This window comes from Gobio gobio, assembly GCF_949357685.1.
Source record: "Gobio gobio genome assembly, chromosome: 11".
NCBI classification, from domain to species: domain Eukaryota; kingdom Metazoa; phylum Chordata; class Actinopteri; order Cypriniformes; family Gobionidae; genus Gobio; species Gobio gobio.
In genome coordinates this window covers 29,944,192-29,970,850 of record NC_137104.1, presented here as the reverse complement: position 1 = coordinate 29,970,850, position 26,659 = coordinate 29,944,192, and the positions used below count along the sequence as shown (strand labels likewise).

The window sequence follows — 26,659 nt, the reverse complement described above, 5'->3', positions numbered from 1 at the left end:
TTTGCTCAGATGTGAAATTATTAGCTAAAGTCCTAGCAAGGCGTCTGGAGACTGTCCTTCCAACCATAATTTCAGCAGACCAAACTGGGTTTATTAAAAACAGACACTATTTTCATAATATTAGACGCCTTTTGAATATTCTTTACTCTTCTTCTTTAAACAAATCTCCAGAATTAGTTATTTCCATGGATGCTGAGAAGGCATTTGATAGAGTCGAGTGGCGCTATTTGTTTTACACATTTAGGAAATTTGGTTTTCCCAATCAATTTATAGCCTGGATTAGGCTCTTATATACCTCTCCCTTGGCCTGTGTAAGAACAAATAATAACTATTCTGAATATTTCTCCCTTGGTCGCAGGACTAGACAAGGCTGCCCACTTTCCCCCCTGCTGTTTGCTATAGCCATTGAGCCTTTGGCAATTGCTCTAAGATCCAGTGCGATGACGGGCATACAAAGGGGAGGGCTGGAGTATAAGCTATCTTTATGTGCAGATGATCTTCTGTTATATAAGTCTGACCCTGGCTCTTCCATTCCCTTGGTGCTGAATTTGCTAACAGATTTTGAACTAATTTCAGGCTATAAGTTAAATTTGAGTAAAAGTGAGTTAATGCCCATCAACACAGCAGCCTTATCCATTAGCATCCCTGCCTTTCAAATCTTCCTTACAGAGCTTCAGATATTTGGGCATAAATGTGACAAAAAGCTTTTCAGATCTATTTGATCACAATTTTGTCCTGTTGCTTAATCGTCTAACACAGGATTTTAATCGTTGGTCTCTTCTTCCTATATCCCTGATTGATAGGGTTAATTTTATTAAGATGAACGTGCTCCCTAAATTTGTATATTTATTTCAGTGCATCCCTATTTTTATTCCAAAGTCATTTTTTGTTGCACTTGATAGCTCAATCTCTAGTTTCCAAATCTAGTATCCAAAGATCTGGAAAGGCATTCTGCAAAAGACAAAACAGTTGGGTGGTCTGGCTCTTCCTAATTTTCTAATGTATTATTGGGCAGCGAACATACACTCCTCTCTTTACTGGTTCCATTCAAGCAACCTTATCAATTCCCCATCCTGGCTGAACATTGAGAATGTCTCATGTAGGTCCTCATCCCTGGCTGCCCTTTTATGCCTCCCATATACACTGTCCCCAATTCAATATTCAAACAATATAATTGTAAAAAACAGTCTCAAAATCTGGACCCAATTTTTGCGGCATTTTGGTCTGCATAATATCCCCTTGTTATCCACAATACATTCTAATCCTTTGTTTCACCCCTCTATTTTGGACAGTGCTTATGCTTCCTGGAGGGACCATGGATTGGTTTCTGTTGCTGTCCTTTATATTGATAGTATTTTTGTCTCTTTTGATCAGTTGATCTCCCAGTTTAATATTCCCAAAAGCCATTTTTTCAGATATTTGCAAATCCGAGACTTTGTACGTAAAAAATGGTCAACTTTCCAAATAAGCCTCTTTCTTTGGCTTTGGGTGCCATTTTGGGTGTAGATCCTTGCATGAAAGGGTCAATTTGTAAGTTAGTGAATATAATTGTTAACTTGCAACCTTCCTCTGATAACCTACGCATTGTTTGGTCCCAAGACATCAGTACTGAAATTAATGAGACATGGAAGGCAGTTTTGAACAGAGTTTACTCCTCCTCTCTTTGTGCACGTCACAGGCTCATACAGTGCAAGGTGGTTCATAGGGCTCACTGGTCTAAGACCAGGCTAGCTCGCATTTACCCCTCTATTGACCCGGAATGTGACAGGTGTCACTCTGGATCAGCCACATTACTTCATATGTAGTTCCCCTGCCCTCCCCTTCTCTGTCTTCCTTTTGGAGGCAAATTTTTGGTTCTTTGTCAGCCATTACCTCTGCGGATATTCCAATTTGTCCAATTACTGGTTTATTTGGGGTTCTCCTACCTGGCCACTCTTTGCCTTCTCATCCCTCAGATTGTGTAGCCTTCTCAACTCTTTTGGCTAGACGTTTAATTCTGCTGAATTGGAAGAGCCCTCACCCTCCATCTCAAACTCGCTGGGTAAGAGATGTTCTTTATTTCATGAAGCTAGAAAAAATTAGGTACTCTCTTCACCGACCTAGCGCTATTTTTGTCAAGCTTTGGCAACCCCTTCGTGAGCATGTCCAAACTCTCCAGCTTGATCCTGCTCTTTGTGTTTGACTTTTAGACATACACAGACCAACCACCAGCCTAGAGGATGATGCTCACTCTGTACTACCTGGCCAATAAACTGTAAAATTGCGTTTTACTGTGTGTAGGATTGTATTGTATTGTACTGAACTAGTTAGTTGTTTGTTTTCGAGAACTTCAGTGTATCTGTTTAATATTACACAATTTAAAGTCTTTTTGTTTCTCTTTCTGTAAATGTTCAGGTTTTTTTTTTGTTTTTTTGTATTTATTTATTTATTGATTTATTGATTTAGTATGTTTTTGTAATGTATCTGAAAATGTATAAATAAATCATTAAAAAAACAAAAAAAACAAATAATTGATTCTTCAGCCTTTGACAGTGTGCCAAGGTTCAGTTAGACATGTACACATAATCAATACTATCTGTAACAATGCAATACTATCACATATAAAAAACATTTTTTACTCACATTAGTGTGTTGCTTCATTCATTCATGTAATCTCATCCTGTCTGCAAATCCAGTCTCTTGTATACAAATGAATCCGTGGATTCATAATATTGGAATCCGAATGAAGCTTATGTGGTATGTTTACTGCTTAGAAATTCAATGCGGTTTAGCTCTATGTAGGCATATGTCATGTTAGTGGCACGAGTCGATGGGCGGGGCAACAGAATCAGGCGCTGTTCTTTTTCTGTTGAGGCGGTGCTTCACCACACGATGACGTCAAGGTGTGGCATATTCTGAAATCGATCGTTTGCTGGGCCTGTTGTCTATAAAAGCTTTTCTAACAAGGAAGTTTTCAGCTCTGAAACTTACAGGATATTCTTAAATTACTATGACCTTTTATATATCAAAAGTTCAAGGGAAAGTTTATTTCTCAATTCATGACCCCTTTAACGTTAGTTAACTCCTTATACCCGAAGTGTACCGCCCCCGGTACACCTCCCATGAAAAAAATAATCATAATCATAATCATAATTCATAATTACTTCATAAAAATCATAATCAAATTACTAAGCAACCCAAAATAGGTATCATTTTAAAGCTTAGAATCTCAACTTTTCAATGAATCTATCCACTTTGCACCTCTATGAACTCAACTAGATTTGGACAATCTAATGCTCAGAAACTGCTGATAAAAGACATATTATATTATTACAATATTATTTATATTATATAATAACACAAAATAGGTATCTTAGAATCTCAGCTTTCCAATGCATCTATCCATTTTGATCAACTCTTAACGAGCGCTGAGTTATTCCTCTAAAACGGAGTGTACCGCCGGCGGGCGCCACCTAGCTGCGGAAAAATGAATTATATTTATTTATACATCACACAACTATTTACAACACAAAAGAGGTTGGCTTTGCTTAAGTTGTTTCTCCGGATTGTGTTGCTTTTAAGAAAAAAAAAAATTTTTTGCCTGTTTAGGTTCGTCACCTTTTCCATTCCTCTTCGACATTTTTACCACTAAAGTTACTACTCGCAAATCCGTGTTTTTAAAAAATATATATTTCAGGGCTCAATGCTAAGGATTTTTTTCAGGGGTTCAAATTTTTACTTGCCCTGCCAGAATTTTCACTGGCCCCACCACAAAAAAACATGATAAATAAAATAAAATAGGCCTAGTATTGTTTTTGAGCCATGTAACCTTAATAAATAAGGTTATGACTCTTAAAACTAATATCCTAATTCATATAATTTTTTTAAATATTATTAAAGACAGTCAGTAATAAAATAAAAACAAATAATCAAATTACGAGCAAAAGCACAAATAAATACAGCAGAACAAACATATACAAATAGGTCAAAACTAGATTGTCAGGTACAAAAATAGTAATCAAATGTAAAATATCACTGCACAGTCTGCATAAAATTATATGTCACTGCATATAAATATAGATTAACCCTTATTAAAAGTTATTCAGTTAAGAGCAGTGAGTGATTTTTTTGTTATCTCGATATTTATATAGCCAATGACTATATTTTCCGACTTTCCATGTGTTCACTGTTATACGGTAGGGGGCGCTGTAGCGCATTTCCTGGATGAGAACAGAATCTCCTGATCAAAACAGACGAAGAAGCAGCAACGTGCGATATCATAAGCAGATGTATATGTAAATTAACGCAATCATCAACATTAAACAGCATATAAATCACAACTGCCTAATGTTATTGAATAAAATGTCAACCCAGGACGAGTTATAGGACTGTGAAGCTTTGGGGTGTTGATGGACTCGATCTACAACATCTGTGTTTTGTTCATCGTTCGGACGTAACGTTAGTCTTTAACAGAAACGTGATTTCTCAGCTTTATGCTCAAAATGTTGCTTTTTCATGAAACTTGCAACATTCATGTGTTGATTAAAAAAATAATGTATGAAGCTGGAATAAAACAGTGGGTCTGTTCTTTCTTTTGATATATTGCATGTTTAGATATTCTGTGGGCCATGAAACTTCTGAAAATGACCATAAATGCTGGCGGTGTCTGGCAAATTTCATGTTTCAAATTTCCCCCAAACAATGGTAAAGTCGCGTTTACGTTTGTAACTTCATGAAACATGCTCCGGTCGTTGAAAATGGCACATCCTTATTTACAGCAGACTCTCACGATTAAAAAGAGACATAATCCGCCACTTGGATCGAAAGTTATTACTCATGGGAGTTATATACATGTAACCTGACAGGAGCACATAAGCTAAATAAACAGTAGCTTTAAAGTGGCGTTTACGCTTGTAACTACATGAAACATGCTCCGATCGTTGAAAATGGCACATCAGTACATACAGTTGATGCTCCCGATTTAAAATGCTCCCGAGTCCAAAATCAACATAATCCATTGCGTCGATCACGAGATTCCTCGCGGATGTTGTGTTGATCAATACAGTTTTGAAAAATATGGCAATTCATTTTCATAGCAGCTAGGTGGCGCCCGTTGGCGGTACACTTCGGTTTAGAGGAATAACTCAGCGCTCGTTAAGAGTTTATCAAAATGGATAGATGCATTGGAAAGCTGATATTCAAAGATACCTATTTTGTGTTATTATATAATATAAATAATATTGTAATAATATAATGTCTTTTATCAGCAGTTTCTCAGCATTAGATTGTCCAAATGTAAAAAAAAATTACATTTTCAAAAAATATAAAAAGTGTTCTAACAAATGATACATACTTTTTGACTCGCCTTGCTATAGTTTGAGTTATGAGTCTTGAAGTTTGTGTATCTCACTCAGAAAATAACAGTTTTATAAATGTCAAGGACTGAACAAAAAGGCTACCTTTTTTCCGCAGCGGTCTTGGGACACAGCTGCATTGCCACAGACCGCTCGACTGGGGGGATTCCCACGTAGCCCTTAGCCGCGCCATCATTGAGGGTAGTGAGGATGGAGGAGTCAGTCGATCGTGAACGAGCATTGTAAGGCGCTGCCCATGACTTCGTGATCTCCTGATGCACTTCCGAGAAGAAAGGCACCCGGGCGGGGCGCTGAGAACCAGCACGGGCCGTCCCGAGAAACCAATCGTCCAACCACGAGGGTTCGGGACACGGTGGAGGGTTCCACTCGAGCCCGACACTCGCGGCTGCCCGGGAAAGCATAGCCGTAAGCTCTGGGTCAGACTCGGGCAACGCTGTCACACCCGAAGGGGGCAGCGCAGCCGAATCTTCATCCTCAGAGCCCATTAGCTCGTCGCCCGATGCTGCAACCGACATCATGTCCTCAGCCGGAGCCCCAAAAGTAACGACTGGAACCCCCCGAGAGGAAGCTCCACCGGCGCAGCGGAGGGGGGAGGGGCCCGAGGAGCCATTTGACCCGTCGGGGATGCCCTCACAGTAACCCTCAGGTCGCCACCAAGGCCATCAGCCAAAGTAGCAGCCCTCTGCTTTGCAGCGGGCTAGATCGGGGGATGCGCAATGGCACTCCACCTCTTTTGAGGTACTGGAGTCTGGACCGTAGCACTGCGATGGTCATGTTCCCGCAGTGGGAACATGAGTCATCAGCGAACGCTGCCAGCGTGCTGAACGCCCAAACACGTGAGACAACAAACGTGACACAGTACAATAGTGCAAGCCTGTGTGAGCACTCAAAACGGAAATGCCCAGCGAATCAACAACTGCACTCGATCTCCGTTGAAGCGGCCACCCGCTGAGACGCGCCGTCACACCTGCACTGGAAGCAGTCGATCCTCTCACGATCCTCTCACGACACTCTTCGTAGACACAGCAATGATACCGTTCGGCTCCGAAGTAGAAAGCAATGATCAAGCATTCCACTGTCAATGATTGATCAAAAAGGCTACCTTTGTTCTAAATGTTATAACTTTTGATTACTTTATGCTGTAACGACAATGAGTTTCGGGGAATAATTAATTCAAATGGTGTAAATATTCATGAGTCTATAAATATGATTTGCTTGTTGTACAGACAATATTAACTTATAACGGAACCTTTAATCATGTAAAAGTAACCTTTATCCAAATTGATTTCTTCATCAATTATCAGTCTTACAAACTTTAAGAAACATTAATCTGCTTGATCAGGACAAATAATATTTCTTTTGTTTGTAAAATTTGTATTACTGAAGTAATAATACAAGAAAATCAAGCTTAAATGGGTAGCTAAAATCTTACGTCTCATTGACTTCGATATTTGTGAGCAAAACAATACGGATTCAATTCAATGCAATTATTGGGTTTTAATAAAACAACTACAGTATACAAAGCTACGATTCACACGGGGGAAATATGCATATATATGTAGGAGAAAACAAACAATATGATACAAATAAGGAAAAATCAAACTAAACGAATAATATAAAGGAGGAGAGAATGATGGAAAGAGAGAATTAATGAGGGAGAGAGAGAGAGAGAGATAGAGAGAGAGAGACACTTCACAACCCTTTCACAAGAGACCTCAAGAAATGAACAGTCCCGTGAACAGGAATAATTCAGACAACCTTTTACACGCCGTTTGATTGTGAAATAGAATACTTGCATTACTATGGCTTCCCGTGTGTAAGTGTCTGAGTTCGAATCGTCAGGGGATTTTGGAACGGATCTTCGGGTCCCAAGAGAATTTCTCTGAAGCTTAGGAAAAGTTGTTAGAGGAAGCTGTCGGTCTTTCTCTCCGTGGCGGGGATGCCTTCTCTCAGGTTGGCGAAGACCAGGGGTGGTCTTCCTCTCCATGGCGAAATGCCAAGGGGTCCTTCTCTCGTGGTGGCGAAATGCAAAGAGTTAATGGTCGGTTCCCGTTCTTATAGATGGGATGGCCGACGCCCAAAGAGTTCAATGCTCCAATCTCTTGCGGAGACACGATGGCGCCTCGGATCTAATCAGCGTAGATAATTACATCAACACACATTTTGCGAGCCCTGAACCCTAACCGATTATGAAATCTTGTTGATTCACGCACATAACAAGAATCTGATTGTCTTCTCTCAAATGTCAAACATGCACACACTACAAGATTTGAAAATTGTGAAGCATCACACACTACAAGAGATTAAGATTATCATGCAACATCATCATCTTAGCGAGCAGCTTTCTACATTCACCCTGTAACTCATCAAAAAAAGAAACGTCCCGTTTTCAGGACTGTATTTCAACAATAATGTTGTAAAAATCCAAATAACTTTACAGATCTTCATTGTAAAGGGTTTAAACAATGTTTTCCATGCATGTTCAATTAACCATAATCAATTAATTATCATACACCTGTGGAATGGTCGTTAAGACCTTAACAGCTTACAGAGAGTAGGCATTTAAGGTCACAGTTCTAAAAACGCAGGACACTAAAGAGACTTGTCTACCGACTGTGAAAAACACCCAAAGAAACATGCCCAGGGTCCCTGCTCATCTGCGTGAACGTGAGGACTGTTGATGTGGCTAGGGCAATAAATTGCCATGTCCGCACTGTGAGACGCCTAATGCTGCGTTCACACCAAACGCGAATTGAGCGTCTGGCGCGAGTGATTTCAATGTTAAGTCAATGGAAAGGCGCGTTGACGCGCGTCTGGAGGTCCCGCGGCGCGGGAGGCGCGTTACGCGCGGCGCGAAGGACGCGAATCCGCCTCATTCGCGCGTCCAGTTCGCGCGAATGGCGCGAATTGGACGCGAATTGAGCGTCTTGCGCGATACGCGCGTTACACGCGAATGGTGCTTTTGTGCATTCACGCGTTTGAAGCGAATTCGCGTCTGACGCCCGAGTTGAAAAATTTGAACTTTGGCGTCAATTCGCGCCGCGTTAACCAATCAGGAGCCTGCTCGCTGCTGTCACGTGGTAAAGTGACGTGTATGAGAAACCTTGCATAAATTAAAACCAGTACTATTGTGTCACAAAATGTAGTTTTAAGACGTTTTCAGGTGGGAATGTAGTTGTTTAAAGCTCAAATCTGTGTTTATTTATAAAGAGAGCGCCTATTTAAAAAAAATAATCTTGTGTTTTTGGAGTTGTGAGATCCAGGCGATCACCGGGCAATCACTGCTCATAACCCCGGCGAAGGCAGCCTTTCCTCGGCCAGTCCTTCTGGCGTCTGCCGCTGGCTCTGATGTCCTGTAGTGGTTCGTCTTGTGTGGATCTAACGGGCGATCTTTGCTCTCATGAATATATCATTTGTTGTCTGCCAAATCGTTTTGACTGAGGGCAAAGAGAAGTTTCATAACTTTATATTTTAAGGATATTTAAACATACATGCAGTGAAGATAATGTAGGAGTTGCCTGGACCACATTTGTGTGGCTATTAATGCTTAATATATATGTTTAATGAAAATGAAAAGAGGCAGAGTGGTGTTTTATGACATATTTCTCCTGGAGTGCCTTGAACGCGCGTCAATTTCGCTTCCAGCGCTCGATTTCTACGCGCGTCCAATTCTCTGCTGACGCGCGAATGCATTCAAAATGTACGCGCGTGAAACTAGACGCGGTACACACGATTTTGACGCTCAATTCGCGTTTGGTGTGAACGCAGCATAAGACAGCGCTACAGGGAGACAGGACAACTGATCATCCTCGCAGTGGAAGACCACGTGTAACAACACCTGCACAGGATCGGTACATCCGAATATCACACCTGCGTGACAGGTACAGGATGGCCACAACAACTGCCCGAGTCACACCAGGAACACACAATCCCTCCATCAGTGCTCAGACTGTCCGCAATAGGCTGAGAGAGGCTGGACTGAGGGCTTGTAGGCCTGTTGTAAGGCAGGTCCTTACCAGACATCACCACTAACAACACCCCTATGGGCACAAACCCACCTTCGCTAGACCAGACAGGAGTGGCAAAAAGTGCTCTTCACTGATGAGTCACGGTTTTGTCTCACCAGGGGTGATGGACGGATTCATGTTTATCGTCGAAGGAATGAGCATTACACCGAGGCCTGTACCCTGGAGCGGGATCGATTTGGAAGTGGGGGGTCCGTCATGGTCTGGGGCGGTATATCACATCACCATCGGACTGAGCTTGTTGTCATTGCAGGCAATCTCAATGCCTTGCGGTACAGGGAAGACATCCTCCTCCCTCATGTGGTACCCTTTATGCATGCTCATCCGGACATGATCCTCCAGCAGGACAATGCCACCAGCCATACTGCTCGTTCTGTGCGTGAGTTTCTGCATGACAGCAATGTCAGTGTTCTGCCATGGCCAGCGAAGAGCCCGGATCTCAATCCCATTGAGCACGTCTGGGATCTGTTGGATCGCAGGGTGAGGGCTAGGGCCATTCCCCCCAGAAATGTCCAGGAACTTGCAAGTGCCTTGGTGGAAGAGTGGGGTAACATCTCACAGCAAGAACTGACAAATCTGGTCCAGTCCATGAGGAGGAGATGCACTGCAGTACTTCAAGCAGCTGGTGGCCACACCAGATACTGACTGGTACTTTTGATTTTGAGCCTCCCTTCATTCAGGGACACATTATTCTCTTTCTGTTAGTCACGTGTCTGTGAAACATTTTTAGTTTATGTCTTATGGTGTTGACTCTTTTAGTGTTCATACAAATATTTACACACATTAAGTTTACTGAAAGTAAAAACAGTTGAAAGTCAGAGGACGTTTCTTTTTTTGCTGAGTTTACATTCATAACTGTGGCAAATTCTTCCCAGCTCTTTTTTTTGTTCGTACAGTTGTGGTACGTTTTCGAAGGGACTTTATACAGGCAGTCGTGTTGTTGCCACACTTCCACAAGCTGTTGCTCTGTCTCCTCTTTTCAACTGACTCATACAGCAGCTTGTTTTGTGGTCACCATTTCAAATCTTCTCTCATTCACCTCTGTTTTCTTGGAGACTTGTCTCTCATTGGCTATTGTGAAAGTACTTACGTAATCACGATCATCCAGATTTAAAATACTAAATATCAAACAGCACGGTTTTGATTTGTCAGAGCTACATACTTTCATTGACTTTCACAGTTTAATTCTCACACTTTAATAGTATTTATAGCCGCTAACTTAATAAAACTAGCTGTGTTACTTTGAGGAATTATTACCTCAAAATATAGATTAGTATGCAAGTGCAAGTTACTTTATCTAAATGAAATAAATACACCTCTTTTGCTCACATGCCAGCAATTTTTTTACAGTACTGTTGTGGCTTAGACTCTTTATTCACTGTTGATATGTCACTTTTTCTCTTTGTTTGGTCAATGACGATGATGCTAGTCTTTGGAGGATGAGGATGGTGATGGTAATGACAGTGACAGCTCAGTGGACTCTGGCTCCTCCTCTGGGCCAAATTTTAACTACATTCTGAACATGCCTCTGTGGTGTCTGACCAAGGAGAAGGTTGAGGAACTCCTCAAGCAGAAAGACCTGAAGGTACCGGGATCTATCACTCTTACAGTCATCAGTGTTACATTCAATGATTCATATCAGTTTTTATACACTTTATTGATATGACTGAACTTTTTTACTTTAATATAACATCATGTGTGATATAATGTTGGAACATTCTTTTCGAAGGAGTAATACACCCAACAATTTTTAATTCTGTCATTATTTATTTATCTCAGTCCAAACCTGTTTGACTTTCTATGTTCCGTGTAGGGAGAGGAATGAAAAAAGGTGGCTACATTCTATGTTTTGGGTGGGTGATATGACTAGGGTTGCCAACCGTTCCATATAATACGAAATTGTCCCATATTTAAGGCATCAATGAAGCGTTCCGTATGAAAGCCAGTTTGTCCTGTATATTCAGGCATACGCTCTAAATTGAGAATTAATAATTCCTTTGTGACAAATCATTGTTTGATTTGCGAACATAGCCATTCGCGGAAGGCTTTAAGACCCAGCAGAATCCTATGCCGGCTGGTCGCTTCAGCTTAACAGCGAGTGGCTCTGCAAATCCATTTCACTGTTCGCATTTTGATTTCGGCAAATCAGTTTGGGCGGATGTGAACTACATGATTGTAGTTCATGTGTCCAACATTCAGCCATGCAAAAAAACATTTACTCTCCCTGAGGGAAGACATGATCAAAAAGGGAAGTCGTTTCTCACTATTGTAAGTTAAAGGTGTCATAAACTGGCTTTTTTTTATACTGTGGTCTGAGGTCAACTTATGACGTTTGCGTGGTTTTTACATTCAAAAACATCATAATGAATAAGTAATAGGATATTTTCTGTCTTGGTTTTGAGGCTCTCTGAAAAACGCTCGGTTTTGATGGGCGTGCCGCACTGAAGACGTACACACACACACGCGCGCGCACACACAAGAAAGGAATGTTATTTCAATTTTTAAGATAGCCTGTCGTCAGGCCTAGGTCATCACCCCTTTAATGTTATTAAATAGAGAAAAAAACATGTTATATTTAAGTAACTTGTAGCGTATTCTTATCCTCATTATTGAAACACAAAATAACCAATAAAGTCTCAAGCACCAAAAGCAATCCTCTAAGTTTTCTTTAATTGAAAAATATGCATTTTAATTTATTCATACATGGTTGCAACAACATTAAGTACAAAATTTTAAGTGCCATTGTTTAAAAAAAATGTTTTATTGGCTGAAATTTCAAAGACATTCAGTTATTATGCTTTCAAATTGTATGCCATCTGTGTATCTTCCTGACAAAAAAAACCTTAAGTTGATCATTTTGAATAGAAGTTGATGAAATTGAATCTCCCTTGGTGTAGAAAATAAATATTTAATAATTTGAGCATGGAGCCACATTGTATCTATGGGACTGAACCATATGGGGCCTTTAAAATTAAGGTTACAAAAGAAAAGTTTATTAAGAATGAGAATATAGAAGGATATTAAGATATATTTAATACTTTTAGAGTTACAGGCACAATATGGGGAAAAATAGTATTGATGGCACTCAGACAGGAATGTTCAATTGTTTTGATAGCAAAGAAAAACTAGATACATTTCTAGTTTCAAAATTATTTCTTGCTCAGAAAATGTGACCATTGAAAATGTGTTCCAATTTACTCATGGGGCCACATTGAGAACCCTATATCTCTGGAAATGATTGGGCCTTAAGAATAAAGAAACCTAAATTAAAAAAGGGTTTTTTCCCATTTCCCAAGAGCAGTGTTTCCCCTACAATGTATTCACAGCGGCGCAGCGCCGCCGCTGGATTTTCAGCGCCACTGCAAAATCTTCACATGATCAGTAATATCACATTCACTTACACACTGTACAAGAGAGAGAGATTGACGATGGCCAGAGAACTAAACAAAAATGTAGTTTGCTTACACTTACACAATATCACAGGGCTGTGATATTAATCTTATTTTATTTTCGCTTCCAAGTATTATAAAAGAAGATATGAGGTAAAACTATTATAAACTATGCTCGCGCATCGTCTAGCACAACTTCCTTCCCTTCAGCGCGCGCTGTCATTTCTCCCCAACAAACATGCATTTAACGTAAGATTCAGCACAATCTGTGATTGTTGTCAAATGCACTCTCCACTTTGGCTAAATTGCAGAACGTGTTTGATGAAAATGAAAAGCACAATAATCCGCGCAATAGACGCTGTTTCCAAGTTCAAGGCGGGTGTGTGTGTGTGTACGTACGCTGCGAAACGGACCGATTTGCACACGTGCTTCGTTTGCGCGACTAAACCATCAAATAGTCAAGTCAAGTCAAGTCAACTTTATTTATATAGCGCTTTTAACAATGTAGATTGTTTCAAAGCAGCTTTACAGTGTTAAACAGGAAAATAATGCAGCATAATTTTATTCAGCTGTATAGCCATTCTGGAAAAATTTCAAGTATCATACAGTGACAGTGTGGGCTTTAGATCAATAATTTGATCAGTAATTTAGTTTAAATGGTTAATTTAGTTTATTATTTAGATGTATTTCGATGTTTAGTTGAAAAATGTAGTGTCCCCAACTGAGCACGAAAAATAGCCTATATCTCAAAATGACAGGCTTGGAGAGTATTCACTTAAACACAGTTTAGCTTAAATGGGCGTAAATAGTTGGGAGAAATTAATGGGAGAATGCACAAAAAATACACAAAAAATAGCCTATATCTCAAAATGACAGGCTTGGAGAGTATTCACTTAAACACAGTTTAGCTTAAATGGGCGTAAATAGTTGGGAGAAATTAATGGGAGAATGATATTAGATCTGCGTCTTAAAGGGGCAGCATCTAATAAACCTGGTGACGATTGAGCCAATAATGTGAATCAAACAACAAAAAGCAAAGAGAAAATTACTTGCAGCTCTTGTATGATATGTGATGGCCTTACTTTTTTTTTTTTTTTACCTTTTTATTAATCATATATATATATATATATATATATAGATATATAATAAAATTTGATTAATAAAAAGGTAAAAAAAACAACATCATGTAATAAAATTTCACAATATGTTTTTTTTTTCTCTGTATTTTTGATTAAATAAATGCAGGCTTGATAAGCATGAGACTTTTTGCAAAAACATAAAATAGTATCCAAATACTTTTTTATTTTTATATATTGCCCCTTTCTTACATTTGAGCCCTTGCCCCTTTTTGCACATCCCTGCAGGTTATTGAAGTAAAATAGGCTATAAGCTAGTCACCTTTTAAACAAAAAAAAAGCTTAATTTGGATTTTAATGTTCAAAATGTCTATTTCTATCCACAAAACTTGCCAGAAATCATGGTTTAAGGTTTTTTTTTTTTTTTTAATTCCGGAGGTGCATGCCCCCGGACCCCCTGATGCGCGGCTTGGTAACAGCACCGCTGCTGGAAAAAATTCTAGGGGAAACACAGCAAGAGTGCTTTTTCCCATTTTTGAACTGTCACATTTGACATATAATGCAACAAAGATTTGCTAAAGTCAACAGATTTACCTAATAGACCTGCCAATCTCTGTGTAAAAATAAAATAATGATGCTGCCATCTTCCTAAAGCCATTTTTACACCTCTGTGAAAATTGTAATTCTGACCCCCACTACAAAATATTTATTTACTCAGTAAATATACATCCATCACATTTTAAATTTTGTCTTTTTTCTTCATTTATGTTTGTCTTTCTTCAGAAACAAAATGAACAAAATCAAAAATTTGAGCTGGGAAAGTTTAAAAAATTGGGTTGTTTTTGACACAGAATAACCCAAATTTGTTTGTCTGAGAACCTTTTATACACATACTTAACTGCAGATACTGAAATGACATACACTGTATGGTACAGTACAAATATTTTGAGTGTCCCTTATTCTGTCCCTTATTTTTCTATAAAGAACCACGATTGTCCCTTATTTTCTTTTCCAGAAAATGACCAAAACCTTATATTGCGATATGAGTAATTTTATTTCACAATATTGATTGGCCCTTGTCTGTAATCTATATCTGGGGCATCCAAGGGCCATCATTCTTTGGTGCCTGTGGGCCAAAGGGAAAACTTGAAAATGAGAAAACAATGTTAAGTGGTCTCTTATTTTTTCCAGAGCTTTATTTATTTATACAGCAACTCTGGAGATAACCGTGATGTCATCATCCAGCTCAGTTCAGTTCTTATACAATGGTGTCAATGCAGTCAGACCAATAATGAATATTAAGTGTCCCCAAGTAATCAAGCCAGAGGGCGACGGTGGCAAGGAACCCAAGGTTGTCTATGAAAGTCTGAAGACTTGATTTTTATGTGAAGGACTCGGGGCGTTTTTACAGGAAAAATCTAAAGGATGTGAGGTTTACACCCAATATTTATAACGGTTGCCAAATTTCGGTTTACTGGTATATCGCCCTCTATTCCAGGTCATCAGAATTCATATAATAGCTTTGTGTGAGGAAAAGACCAAATGTTGTTATTCACTGAAAATCGGGCATAGGGTTTAACAGCAGCAGGTTGAAGCCGTTGGTGTTAACTGTGAGTGTGTGCTCTTTAATTTGTTATATAGAAAGCAGAGCTGAATGAACTCCAGAGGAAAAATTCAGATGATCTGTGGAGGGAAGATCTAGCCATCTTCATTGAGGAGCTGGACGTGAGTCTCATTTATAGATGTTAGCTTTAGGATTGGGTTGAATCATGATGTGTGTGATGAAGTATGTGAGAGTTTTGTCTGTGTCTTTCTTCCAGCGTATAGAGGAGCAGGAGAGGGAGAGTGTGAATTCTGGGAAGGCCACAAAGCTGGTGAAAGGGAAGGTGGGCAAACCTAAAGTGAAGAAGATGCACCTGGAGGAAACTCTGCCCTCTCCCTTCGGTCGCAGGATAGAGCCACAAGTCACACTGGCTATGAAGGCCGATGCCTCCAAGAAACTCACCAAAAAGAAGAAGGTAAGGATGAGTGTGTGTGAGGCTAAAATGTGTTATATTTACTCTGAATGTTATTACATTAATATATCATTCATTAAATATTTTAGGAGAATACAATTAACAGTGATTTTTATTATGAAGCTATTTCAGTTTTTGTATATGATACTACAATGGTGAATGGTGAACAATGGTTAATTTTAACGAGCAAGTACAAAGTAGAATCAAGTTTCTATTAATGATTTATTTAAATAATGGTAACTTTATTAGATCCAAAGACAACAAAAAACAAACAAATTAACAACAAACAATAAATAAGAAGTAATTTTTTTATTAATTGTGTAGGGCTTTCGCTGTGAGGTTAACTTCTTAACCCGCATCGGATCGTGGACGGGGGGGTTGACGGAAGTGGGGGGGTGTGTACTTTTATTTACTTTTGTTTTATACAAAATATTCAATCAACTATCACAAACTATGCATCATTTGAAAGCTAAAACACTCAAGATTCATGTTCTGAACTTGTTTTTGCAATAAATACACCAGAGAGGAAAGGGTTAAATGAAACGCTAAAGGACCATCCATGTAAACATTAGCATAATATCAGCGTTACTCATCTTTCATCTCCTGTCGTTCAGATCAGATCGGACGAATCCAATAAACACCCGCATACATCTCTGTGTAAGAGTCCATTCTTCAAAATGCATCCCACTTTTTAATCCAAAACAACGAAAAAATAGGGAAAAAACTAAAAATCCTCCGTTGTTTGCAAGAGAGTTTTGAGTTAGCGTGATCAATCATGTCCATTTTCAATGAAATATCGATTCTATTCCGTGTCTGGCAAACTCCCCCTGCAAGAATAGCTTCTCCCACGTATTTTAAGCCCTCCCTCGTCTCTCTCCTTCAATCAGAGACTCTTCTGGGATGCATCATATAGAGGAAGTGCCTTACAGGCTTGGTGAGCTGTCAATCATTGCGCCCATGGTTTTCGTTGGATAAAGGCACTCGGTGCCCAGCCAATGCCTTTCCAACAAAGGTTTGATTGATGGACTTAGTAACCAATCAAAAGGCATTATCTTGCGCAGTTTGCGTAAGTAGGCTTTGGTGAATACTGTTTTTGCGCGCTGGCTGCGCGTTCTCCATGGCCAGCTGCAGTGGAGCGCGCTGTCTCTCACAGACGCTTCCCATCAGCTAAATGAGTTTTTTACACTTTGTAATCTCTGTAAATAGTTGCTTTAGTTTTTCAGTAACTGTTTATCCATTATAATTAGTAGTATATTGCAGTTTATTGCAGATTTATTTGAATGAAAAACTACTCTTTACAATAGCAAATGTTCTGAAATAAATGGCCTTTTTGAAATGACGCCTAGACTTTTCTTGACATAAAAGCTCACAGAAGCCACATTACTGAGAGAATCATCCTCATATTTGAATCATGACATGATTAGACATTCAGTTTTATATTTAAGTTATTTTCAGGCTCTTAACATTAAATTATAATATTTTTTTCCCTAAGTGAAAACAAAAAACAAAAAACGTGAGTCACTTACATGTATATTTACATGTATATTACTCTGTTCCCATATTACTTTGAGTTATTATGACTCTTGGGTAGCAATATTTCAAGTGTCTAGTTTAAAATAAGACCAGGTTTATGAATATAGACCATAGGGTTTAAGAGCTGCAGACATTTTCATTTGGGTATATCGTTTTCAAAGAATTCCTAAAAAATGGGGCGCTTGTTAAGAGGTTAAGGAGCATAAAACCTCTTTAGAGTGTGTGTATGTGTGTGCGTGAGTGAGTCAGTGAGTGAGTGAAGAACAACACACAGTGTATACTCAGTGCTTATGTGGACTGTTTACATGAATACTAAGGGTGTAACGGTTCTTAGTAAAACATTTAACCGTATGGTTCTCCGCCCACAATTCGGCATGCACTTGCACCGCGGTTCAACGCATAAAATAGACAAACAGAGTTAGGCTAATGTATGTTTCTGTCGATGGATACACATTCTGGATTCCCAATTCATTACAACAGTGATGATCAAAAAGCTTGGACAAAACAGTCACTCTTGTATGCGAGTGCCGTATGCTTGAACGAAATGACCAGTCATTTACTCCATCATCACCCTGGGTGTTGATAGCACGTGAGCGCAGGTGAGACCTGAACACCACACGTTGCTATTTGTGTTTAAACTAAACTCATTTCCCGGGTTCACACTTACAAATAAGTCAGATAGAATAAATGTTATGCGTATTTGGCGTTGTCCGAGGTAGAGGTCTTCACGGGTCCAAAAATTCATACCCGAACCCGAAGAGACCCGTAATGTGCTTAACGGAACCGACCCGGACCCATCTATTATTTAAAAAGCTGGACCCGGACCCGTGCAGATCCGAGAAATGCCAAAAATGTAGTACAATGTAAATGTAGTAAAATGTAGTTAAAAGCTGGAACCGAACCCGGCGCGAAGACACAGACCCGACTGGATCTGATTGTCACATATTCCACAATAACTGATATTAACAAGTCAATAAACAAGTTATGAAAAATATAACTTTTTGTCGTACCTATAACCGTTGTCTCCCTTTTAACGTTACTTGATTGTGATGCATTAATCCTTGCCAAAAAATTTAATCCATGTTTTTCCTCTCTTGTTATTCCAAGCATGCTTAATTCACTCATCATTTCAGCTTTAAAAGTCCACTTTATGTCACGGTGACGGATGCCAAATGCGTCTTTGCAGATTTGCAATTTGCCAAGTTAACTCGCATAATAACTGTTTGCCTTTTTGAACTATAATAACGATTGCTCGTTTAGTGGCCGCTGACGTCAGCATTATTTATTTGCTATCATCTCTTTGAGCCGAGTCTGACCACCAAAACTTTAAGATTAAACAAGATGGTTCATTCATATTATTATTAAAGTCAATCACAGCGGAAGCTCGGGTTGCCATAGAAACATGACACGCGTTTGAGACTGCACATGCGCGGTGGCTGGAGCAACCTGAAATATTAATTTTTTAGAATATAAATATTTGAGCATCATAGAAAACATTTGTGACAGTTCACCTGAGATTTTGTTGCTGATTTGAAATATATTATTTAAATATAAGTTCAAATCAAACTTCAACAGTGTGGCACTCGTAGGCTAAAACACTTGACAGCACTTACTTTTTTCTCATGTTTGTCCACAATATGCATGAAGGATGCCCAGACAGAAGAGGTGCCCGTGGGTTTAACTTCTTTATATTTGTTGTTTTTTAGCTTTTTTCGCACATCACTCATCATGAAGGTATCCATTTTTATTACCGTGCGCTTGCAGAGAGAGTGAGCGAGAGAGCGAGCGAGAGAGCGAGCGAGAGAGAGAGAGAGAGAGAGAGAGAGAGAGAGCGAGCGAGCGTGAGGCGAGCGAGCAAGAGAGAGAGAGAGATCGCTCGTGTTTTTCTTCTTTCTTTTTTTAAAACCTTATTTCCCAGCTCACACTTTTCTTATCCTAATTTTACGAGTTGCAAGTTACAAAAAACACACAAGCAGTACTGACTGACTCTGATCACCGGCAGTGTTCTCCGAGTCCGGATCGACTCGGGTATTACACACAATGTTAAACAGACCCGGGACCCGTAGTAATAGATTGGGACCCGACCCGGACCTGGCTGATCATTTAAAATATAGACCCGAACCCGTACGGGTCCACGGGTCTCGGGGGCTCCGTGAAGACCTTTAGTCTGAGGAGAGGGCTCCGAGCTCGGTATTTGGCCCGAACCCAGAATACTCCCCCAGAAATTGCAAACTAATGTGGGACAGCAGCCGGTAAGTGATGTTGATGCCCCCCACAAGTTGCAGAGCACGAAGCTGATGCTGTGCCAATCGAAGGGAGAGGGTTAGTCACTGGATCGGGAGGTCTTGTTTGTCATCGTTTGAGGTTTTGATGGTCGTGGTATCAAAAAGGTGAACCTCGTTGGTAGTCAGCTGGGGATGGTTGCACGTGGGCGAGAGGAGATAGCACTGCTGAGGTAGTGGCAACAAACTTCCTTCCTTTACCAACTTGCTTTCAAACTGTCTAATGAGCCAGTTGTACGGAGAATTGAGCTCCTGCCAGAGTGGGAGAGATGACACTTCTGTGGCAGTGGAGCGAGTTTGAATGGAGTAACCGAGCTCCTGCGGGAGCGGAGTTGATGACACTGCTGCGGCAGTGGAGACGAGCCATTTTCCACTTGCAATTTGCTTAATCGTGAAAAAGCTAACGCTGTTGTGACTCTGCGTCCCTTTTTACTTCCGGGTATGCCGTCACATACTACGTCATGACGTAGCACCAATCAGGATCGGTCTTAGTTTCATTCATGCTTCAGACGCGCAACGCTAAGGGAGCATCCCCAAAGAGTTGTTCTTACGACGCAGTGTCTCATTCCCTTCTCAGGGAACATGGGTTATTGTCCTAACCCGAGACGTTTTGTGTTTTTAAATTAATTTTTATTTTAATATCGTTTTCAATTTTGCTATACATTTCAGTTTAGTTTTAGTTAGTTTCATAAATTGTTTTGCTAGTTTTAGTTTAGATTTTATTTTGTGAACACATTTCTATTTAGTTTCAGTTTTAGTTTTAGTAATTATAGTTTAGCAGAGTTACCAGAACAAAGACCAAAGCAAGATTTTTCATTTCAGCAAAGTTTAATGTTTGGACAGATTCGAGTTAACTCTTTTGCAGACATCTTAATAATAAAAGTAAAAATTATGAAAATTCCAGACAAACTCATTCATATTAAAGATGAAATCTTGTTAAACAAGCCTATTTAAATTTTTTAAGCAGTACAATGTAGCCTAGCAGTGTGACCACTGTAGAAAAAACAACTAAAGTCATCTGACTACAGCCAACACAACCTGCTGTGAAGCCAGTGTGATTCAATAATAAAGTGTAGCCTATATACTGTGTGTGTGTGTGTGTGTGTGTGTGTGTGTGTGTGTGTGTGTGTGTGTGTGTGTGTGTGTGTGTGTGTGTGTGTGTGTGTGTGTGTGTGTGTGTGTGTGTGTGTGTGTGTGTGTGTGTGTGTGTGTGTGTGTGTGTGTGTGTGTGTGTGTGTGTGTGTGTGTGTGTGTGTGTCTGTGTGTGTGTGTGTGTGTGTGTGTGTGTCCTGGTATTCCCTATGTTGTTGGGAAATGTCTCTACATGGATAATAATATTAGTAGTAGTAAATGATTTGTAAAAACAATGATAATATGACTTCAGCCTGTCAATATTATGCAAACATGAAATATCCAACATACAGTAGTAGTAGGCTACTTGCTACTAGTAGTTGCTGTTGCACCCGCATCTCTCGTCGCGCATGATTCGTCATTCTAAAAGCAGTTCGCTCAAGTTAAAAGTGGTTCAACTTGTGTCTCATTACCTTGTGTCATTGTGTCATTTTCCATTTAATTGCCACAATCGCATTCTTTGTGAACAGTCGCTCAGGAATAGCGATGTGTTCTTCATTTTGGTTCTTCAATGAGTGCTTCACACGCCAGCCGTTAATTGCCTCACCTAACTTCACACGCATGAAGCGAAGTACAGGTGCTGGTCATATAATTAGAATATCATCAAAAAGATTTATTTCACTAATTCCATTCAAAAAGTGAAACTTGTATATTATATTAATTCATTACACACAGACTGATATATTTCAAATGTTTCTTTTAATTTTGATGATTATAACTGACAACTAAGGAAAATCCCATATTACTTAAGACCAATACAAAGAAAGGATTTTTAGAAATCTTGGCCAACTGAAAAGTATGAGCATGTACTGCACTCAATACTAAGTTGGGGCTCCTTTTGCCTGAATTACTGCAGCAATGCGGAGTGGCATGGAGTTGTAGTAAACAGCACATTCCAGGGCCCAGTTTATGGCCGGGCCACTCTCTGTCCATAACAGTGGACAAAGGTTTGCTACATTTTGATTGGATCTTGGTAGACTGACACAAACAAACTGTCCAACGCAATCAGATAAAGATGCTAGAACAACAGCCAGACACCTCTTAGAGGGCAAGAAGATGAACTCTTGTACCAAGCCCAGGAAGGACAAGACATCTCATTGGTCCACATGCAGTTTCTGCCCTTCACCCAAATCCCTAGTGTCCTGGTCTATGACTGCCATAAAAATTCCACAGGACCTTAGCAGTAGTGGGTGAAAGAAAGACCAAAATGATCCATCCAAATCCAGTCATAACTATGTTTGGAAACCTTAAGACTGATGTAAACTACACACATACATTTCATACTTATTCAGAGAAAGAAGTATTCTCAGTGACTGCTATGAGATGGTGGTCCAGTGGGTTAAACAATGGAACTGATATACAGAAGGTTGCTGGTTCGATCCCAGCGGTCACCACCAGTGTGTCCTTGAGAAAGGCACTTTACTCCATGTTGCTCCCGGGGGATTGTCCCTGTAATAAGGGCACTGTAAGTCGCTTTGGATAAAAGCGTCTGCCAAATGCATAAATGTAAATGTAGCTATTTGTAATACAACATCTTACACAGAATCAGCTGTTAATGAACAAATTAATGAACAGTTCAATATTTTCCCATCATGTTTGGTTTCTATTTGTTTAGAATATTGCCATGGGTATTCTGATGGTGGTTTGGAAAATGAGAAATGCATTGGTAAACTTTAAAGACACTTTAAAGACTTCTAACTGTGTACAGTATGCAAATGAGTTCCAAAGGAGAAAGGAGGGTGGGCCCCCTCTGATGCCTGCAGCCAATCGCAACACTGGAATGGAGAAGCGCCAAATTGCAATCTCCTCCTATTCGGAAAAGGATAAAGGTACCCTTTCAACTGACACACCTTGTTCTGAGTCTGTCCGGCGAGGATGAGACTGTGACAGAGCAACCAAGTTCTGAGTTTCTCCTTGAGAGAGACAAACAGTTCACCAAGTTCTGAGTCTGAGTCCTGCAGGGATGAGACTGAAACAGTTCACCAAGTTCTGAGTTTGTCCGGTGAGGATGAGACTGTGACAGAGCAACCAAGGTTCTGAGTCTCCCCGCGAGGTTGAGACTGAAACAGTTCACCAAGTTCTGAGTCTGTCCGGTGAGGATGAGACTGTGACAGAGCAACCAAGTTCTGAGTCTCCCCACGCGAGAGACAAACAGTCCCCAAGTTTTGAGTCTGAGTCCGGCAAGGATGAGACATATCAGATACACCGTAACATTCTGAGGCTCTGGTTAATCCAGAGACAACAAAAGATCCAAGGTTCTGAGTCTACAGCTTGTGAGGCAGCAACAGATACGACCACGTTCTGAGCCTCCAGCCTGTGAGGAAAGAGACATTAACAACCACTACGTTCAGAGTTTTAGTTGTGAGTTTTTTCCAGCGAGATTACAGCACGTCCCGAGTCTCCATGCCAGAGAGACCAAAGCGTATTGACTAAGTCCTGAGTGACTGACCCACAGAGTCAGAAGACACACAGAGACATTTGCAACAAGGTTAAGCTCAGTAGAGCAAACCTTCACTTCGAGGTTCCTTCGTCTGCGTGTTCCAGATTAAGGACCTTCTGCACCTACTTCAGGGCCTCATCTGCGTGTTCCAGATTTTAGGACCCTTTGGTGCTCCAGGAGATCAGCATCCCACAGATCTTCGTGTTCAAGACTGTTGAAACGGATTCCAGCTCCTTTCCCACTGCATTGTCTCCCAGCACAACCAGTGGAAGAAGTCACCGCCATCGGATTGCTTACTCAACCAAGTGGGACGTATATATCACTTAACCAAACCTCTTTCCAGAAACCATGGCATTGTTGAATATTATCAGTATATGATTTTCTAATTTACATTAGAGGTAATTTAACTGATGCTAGTTAATAACAAATACTATTTCGTTTATTTGTTTGATGCATAACAAGGTTCTTCACCTTATTTTCAGAGAAACAACAGTTTATCTTTCCATAAGATAAGTTCGTTATTCTTGTTCCACTTTTGTTAATAAAATCTATTTTATTACAATTGTGTCTTACTTGTGCTGATAATACAGAAAAGGCTCTACAAGTTAGAAATCTCATCAATCTCTTTCAGATAAATCAGCTGACCAACTCTCCCCACTTTACATTCAATCTAAAATGATTGAACAGCCTCCTGTTTGGAGTGTTCTCATAGAGCCAAGGTAGAAGACCTTGACTAGTGTCCCAAACTAAGAGAGGGGGAAGATGGTCATCTGATGTACTCATAACCACACCTTAAGTGACACACCTTAAGTGTTATCCAAAAATCACAACGTCAGCGGCGACGTGAGTACCAATCACTACCTTACTTAATGTCCTTGGATGGACAAGGGTAAAATCACTACATAATTGGCATCCCTTGTTTGGGCCCGAAAGTGAAATTATTACAGAGTCGATCAGTCTGTGGCACTGCTCAGGTGTTATGAGAGCCCAGATTGCACTGATAGTGGCCTTCAGCTCTTCTGCATTGTTGGGTCTGGCATATCACATCTTCCTCTTCCCAAGGTCAGTTAAGGTCAGGCAAGTTTGCTGGCCAATTAAGAACAGGGATACCATGGTCCTTAAACCAGGTACTGCTTGCTTTGGCACTGTGTGCAGGTGCCAAGTCCTATTGGAAAATGAAATCTGCATCTCCATTAGGGCTGGGTATCGATTCAGATGTTCCAATTCGATTAAATTTTGTTTCGCAAGCTCTCAAATCGATTCGATTTCGTTTCCGATTCTCGATTTAACTCAATGAATATAGATTTAATACAAATACTATGTTTATAAAAAAGAACAGTGAACAAGTTTACAAGTGGGTAATTAAAAAGAAATTAAGAGCCACAAAATTGTCACTCTCTTTTGGTACACTTGGGTACATTAAAACAGAACCCATCTCTAAATTTCAAATGCATACAATTATGTTAAATACAATTTTGATGCAACTTTATTCAAAAAAATGTATCTGAGAAGTATTTTATACAATTTTGTTTTTATGGATATTTTGATATATTTATTCTAAAACATAAAAAGGATATGATTTTCAGCAATTTTCAGTAAAGGACAAGATTTTCTTGCGATTTTGCCGACCGTCATTCAGACTATATCTCGGAAACGCGCCAACAAAACCGTCTGTAATTTGGGTCGATCGTAGTGCCTGACGAGGCCTTTCGAGGATCGAGGCTGTAACCGGGAATGGGTGCTTTCTTTGCCGGGCGCGCTGCTCGGACATCTCTCCAAGCTTCCTCTGCGCGCACGCTGTCACCGCTTCGCATGTATGTGATCTATTTTTAGCGGTTGTGTGCTCTGCTGTTCTTGCAACGTCTGGGTGATGTCTCATCATCAAATGGTTGTGCAGATTTGTAGCATTTCACCTCAGCATTACAAACGTCAACGCACCGGAAGCCGCCATTTAAACAGTGAGTGAATGAATGACAGGCTGTGCACCTCTTGCTCCTTTGTAACATCGCGCAAGACCAATAAGAGGGTGAAGCGGAGAAGACTAGTAATTAGATTTACGTTAATCTTATGTTCAATGTTTGCGGAAATAAATATGGGGAAAGAAAATCGATTCGTGGCCTTTGAGAATCGATTTTGAATCGACCACATTTAAAAAAAGATTAATCGAAAAATCGATTAACAATTGTTTTTGCCCAGCCCTAATCTCCATAAAGTTGGTAAGCAGCAGGAAGCATGAAGTGCTCTAAAACTTCCTGGTATATGGCTGCGTTGACCTTGGATTTCAGAAAACACAGTGGACCAACACCAGCAGATGACATGGCACCCAAACCATCACTGACTGTGGAAACTTTAAACTGGACCTCAAGCAACATGGATTGTGTCCCTCTCCTCTCTTCGTCCAGACTCTGGGACCCTGTTTTCCAAAGGAAATGCAAAATTTACTTTCATCAGAGAACATAACTTTGGACCACTCAGCAGCAGTCCAGTCCTTTTTGTCTTTAGCCCAGGCGAGACGCTTCTGACGCTGTCTGTTGTGAGTAGGGATGGGCAACAGTGGTCGAGTAATCGAGTACTCGAACGTGACAGCGATCATCGATCATGAGAACGATGATCGCCCTGACTTTTAAAAAAAAAAAGTCTCTTTTTTATTGATTATTGCGTCATTTTGCGCGGTACCGGAGGTCTGATTGGTTAGCGTTATACAGCACGCCTCCAGACCGCGGCGAAATAAAGTGAAACTGAGGCGTCCACTACAGTGATGGAATCATGAGATCATTAAATGGTTATTGCAAGATGTGCAGCGCCAATCTGTCATAGCCTACATAGCATTATAATGAAGATGGAAATAGAATGCTGTAAATTCTCTGTGCTTAGTTCCCCGTGTATACAAATACTATGTTTATAAAAAAGAACAGTGAACAAGTTTACAAGTGGGTAATTAAAAAGAAATTAAGAGCCACAAAATTGTCACTCTCTTTTGGTACACTTGGGTACATTAAAACAGAACCCATCTCTAAATTTCAAATGCATACAATTATGTTAAATACAATTTTGATGCAACTTTATTCAAAAAAATGTATCTGAGAAGTATTTTATACAATTTTGTTTTTATGGATATTTTGATATATTTATTCTAAAACATAAAAAGGATATGATTTTCAGCAATTTTCAGTAAAGGACAAGATTTTCTTGCGATTTTGCCGACCGTCATTCAGACTATATCTCGGAAACGCGCCAACAAAACCGTCTGTAATTTGGGTCGATCGTAGTGCCTGACGAGGCCTTTCGAGGATCGAGGCTGTAACCGGGAATGGGTGCTTTCTTTGCCGGGCGCGCTGCTCGGACATCTCTCCAAGCTTCCTCTGCGCGCACGCTGTCACCGCTTCGCATGTATGTGATCTATTTTTAGCGGTT

The 26,659-nt window shown here is 40.1% G+C and overlaps 1 protein-coding gene across 2 annotated transcripts in view; it reads left to right on the top strand.

Annotated features, from left to right (window-relative positions):
• The window catches only part of top2b (DNA topoisomerase II beta), a 205,976-nt gene that overhangs the window by 138,646 nt on the left and 40,671 nt on the right, over positions 1–26,659 (top strand). For both annotated transcript variants that reach the window (XM_079829353.1, XM_079829352.1), the window contains exons 26-28: positions 10,809–10,964; positions 15,486–15,569; positions 15,665–15,862. In XM_079829353.1, coding sequence (XP_079685479.1) covers positions 10,809–10,964; positions 15,486–15,569; positions 15,665–15,862 — 438 coding nt within the window. The remainder of the gene's footprint in view (positions 1–10,808; positions 10,965–15,485; positions 15,570–15,664; positions 15,863–26,659) is intronic.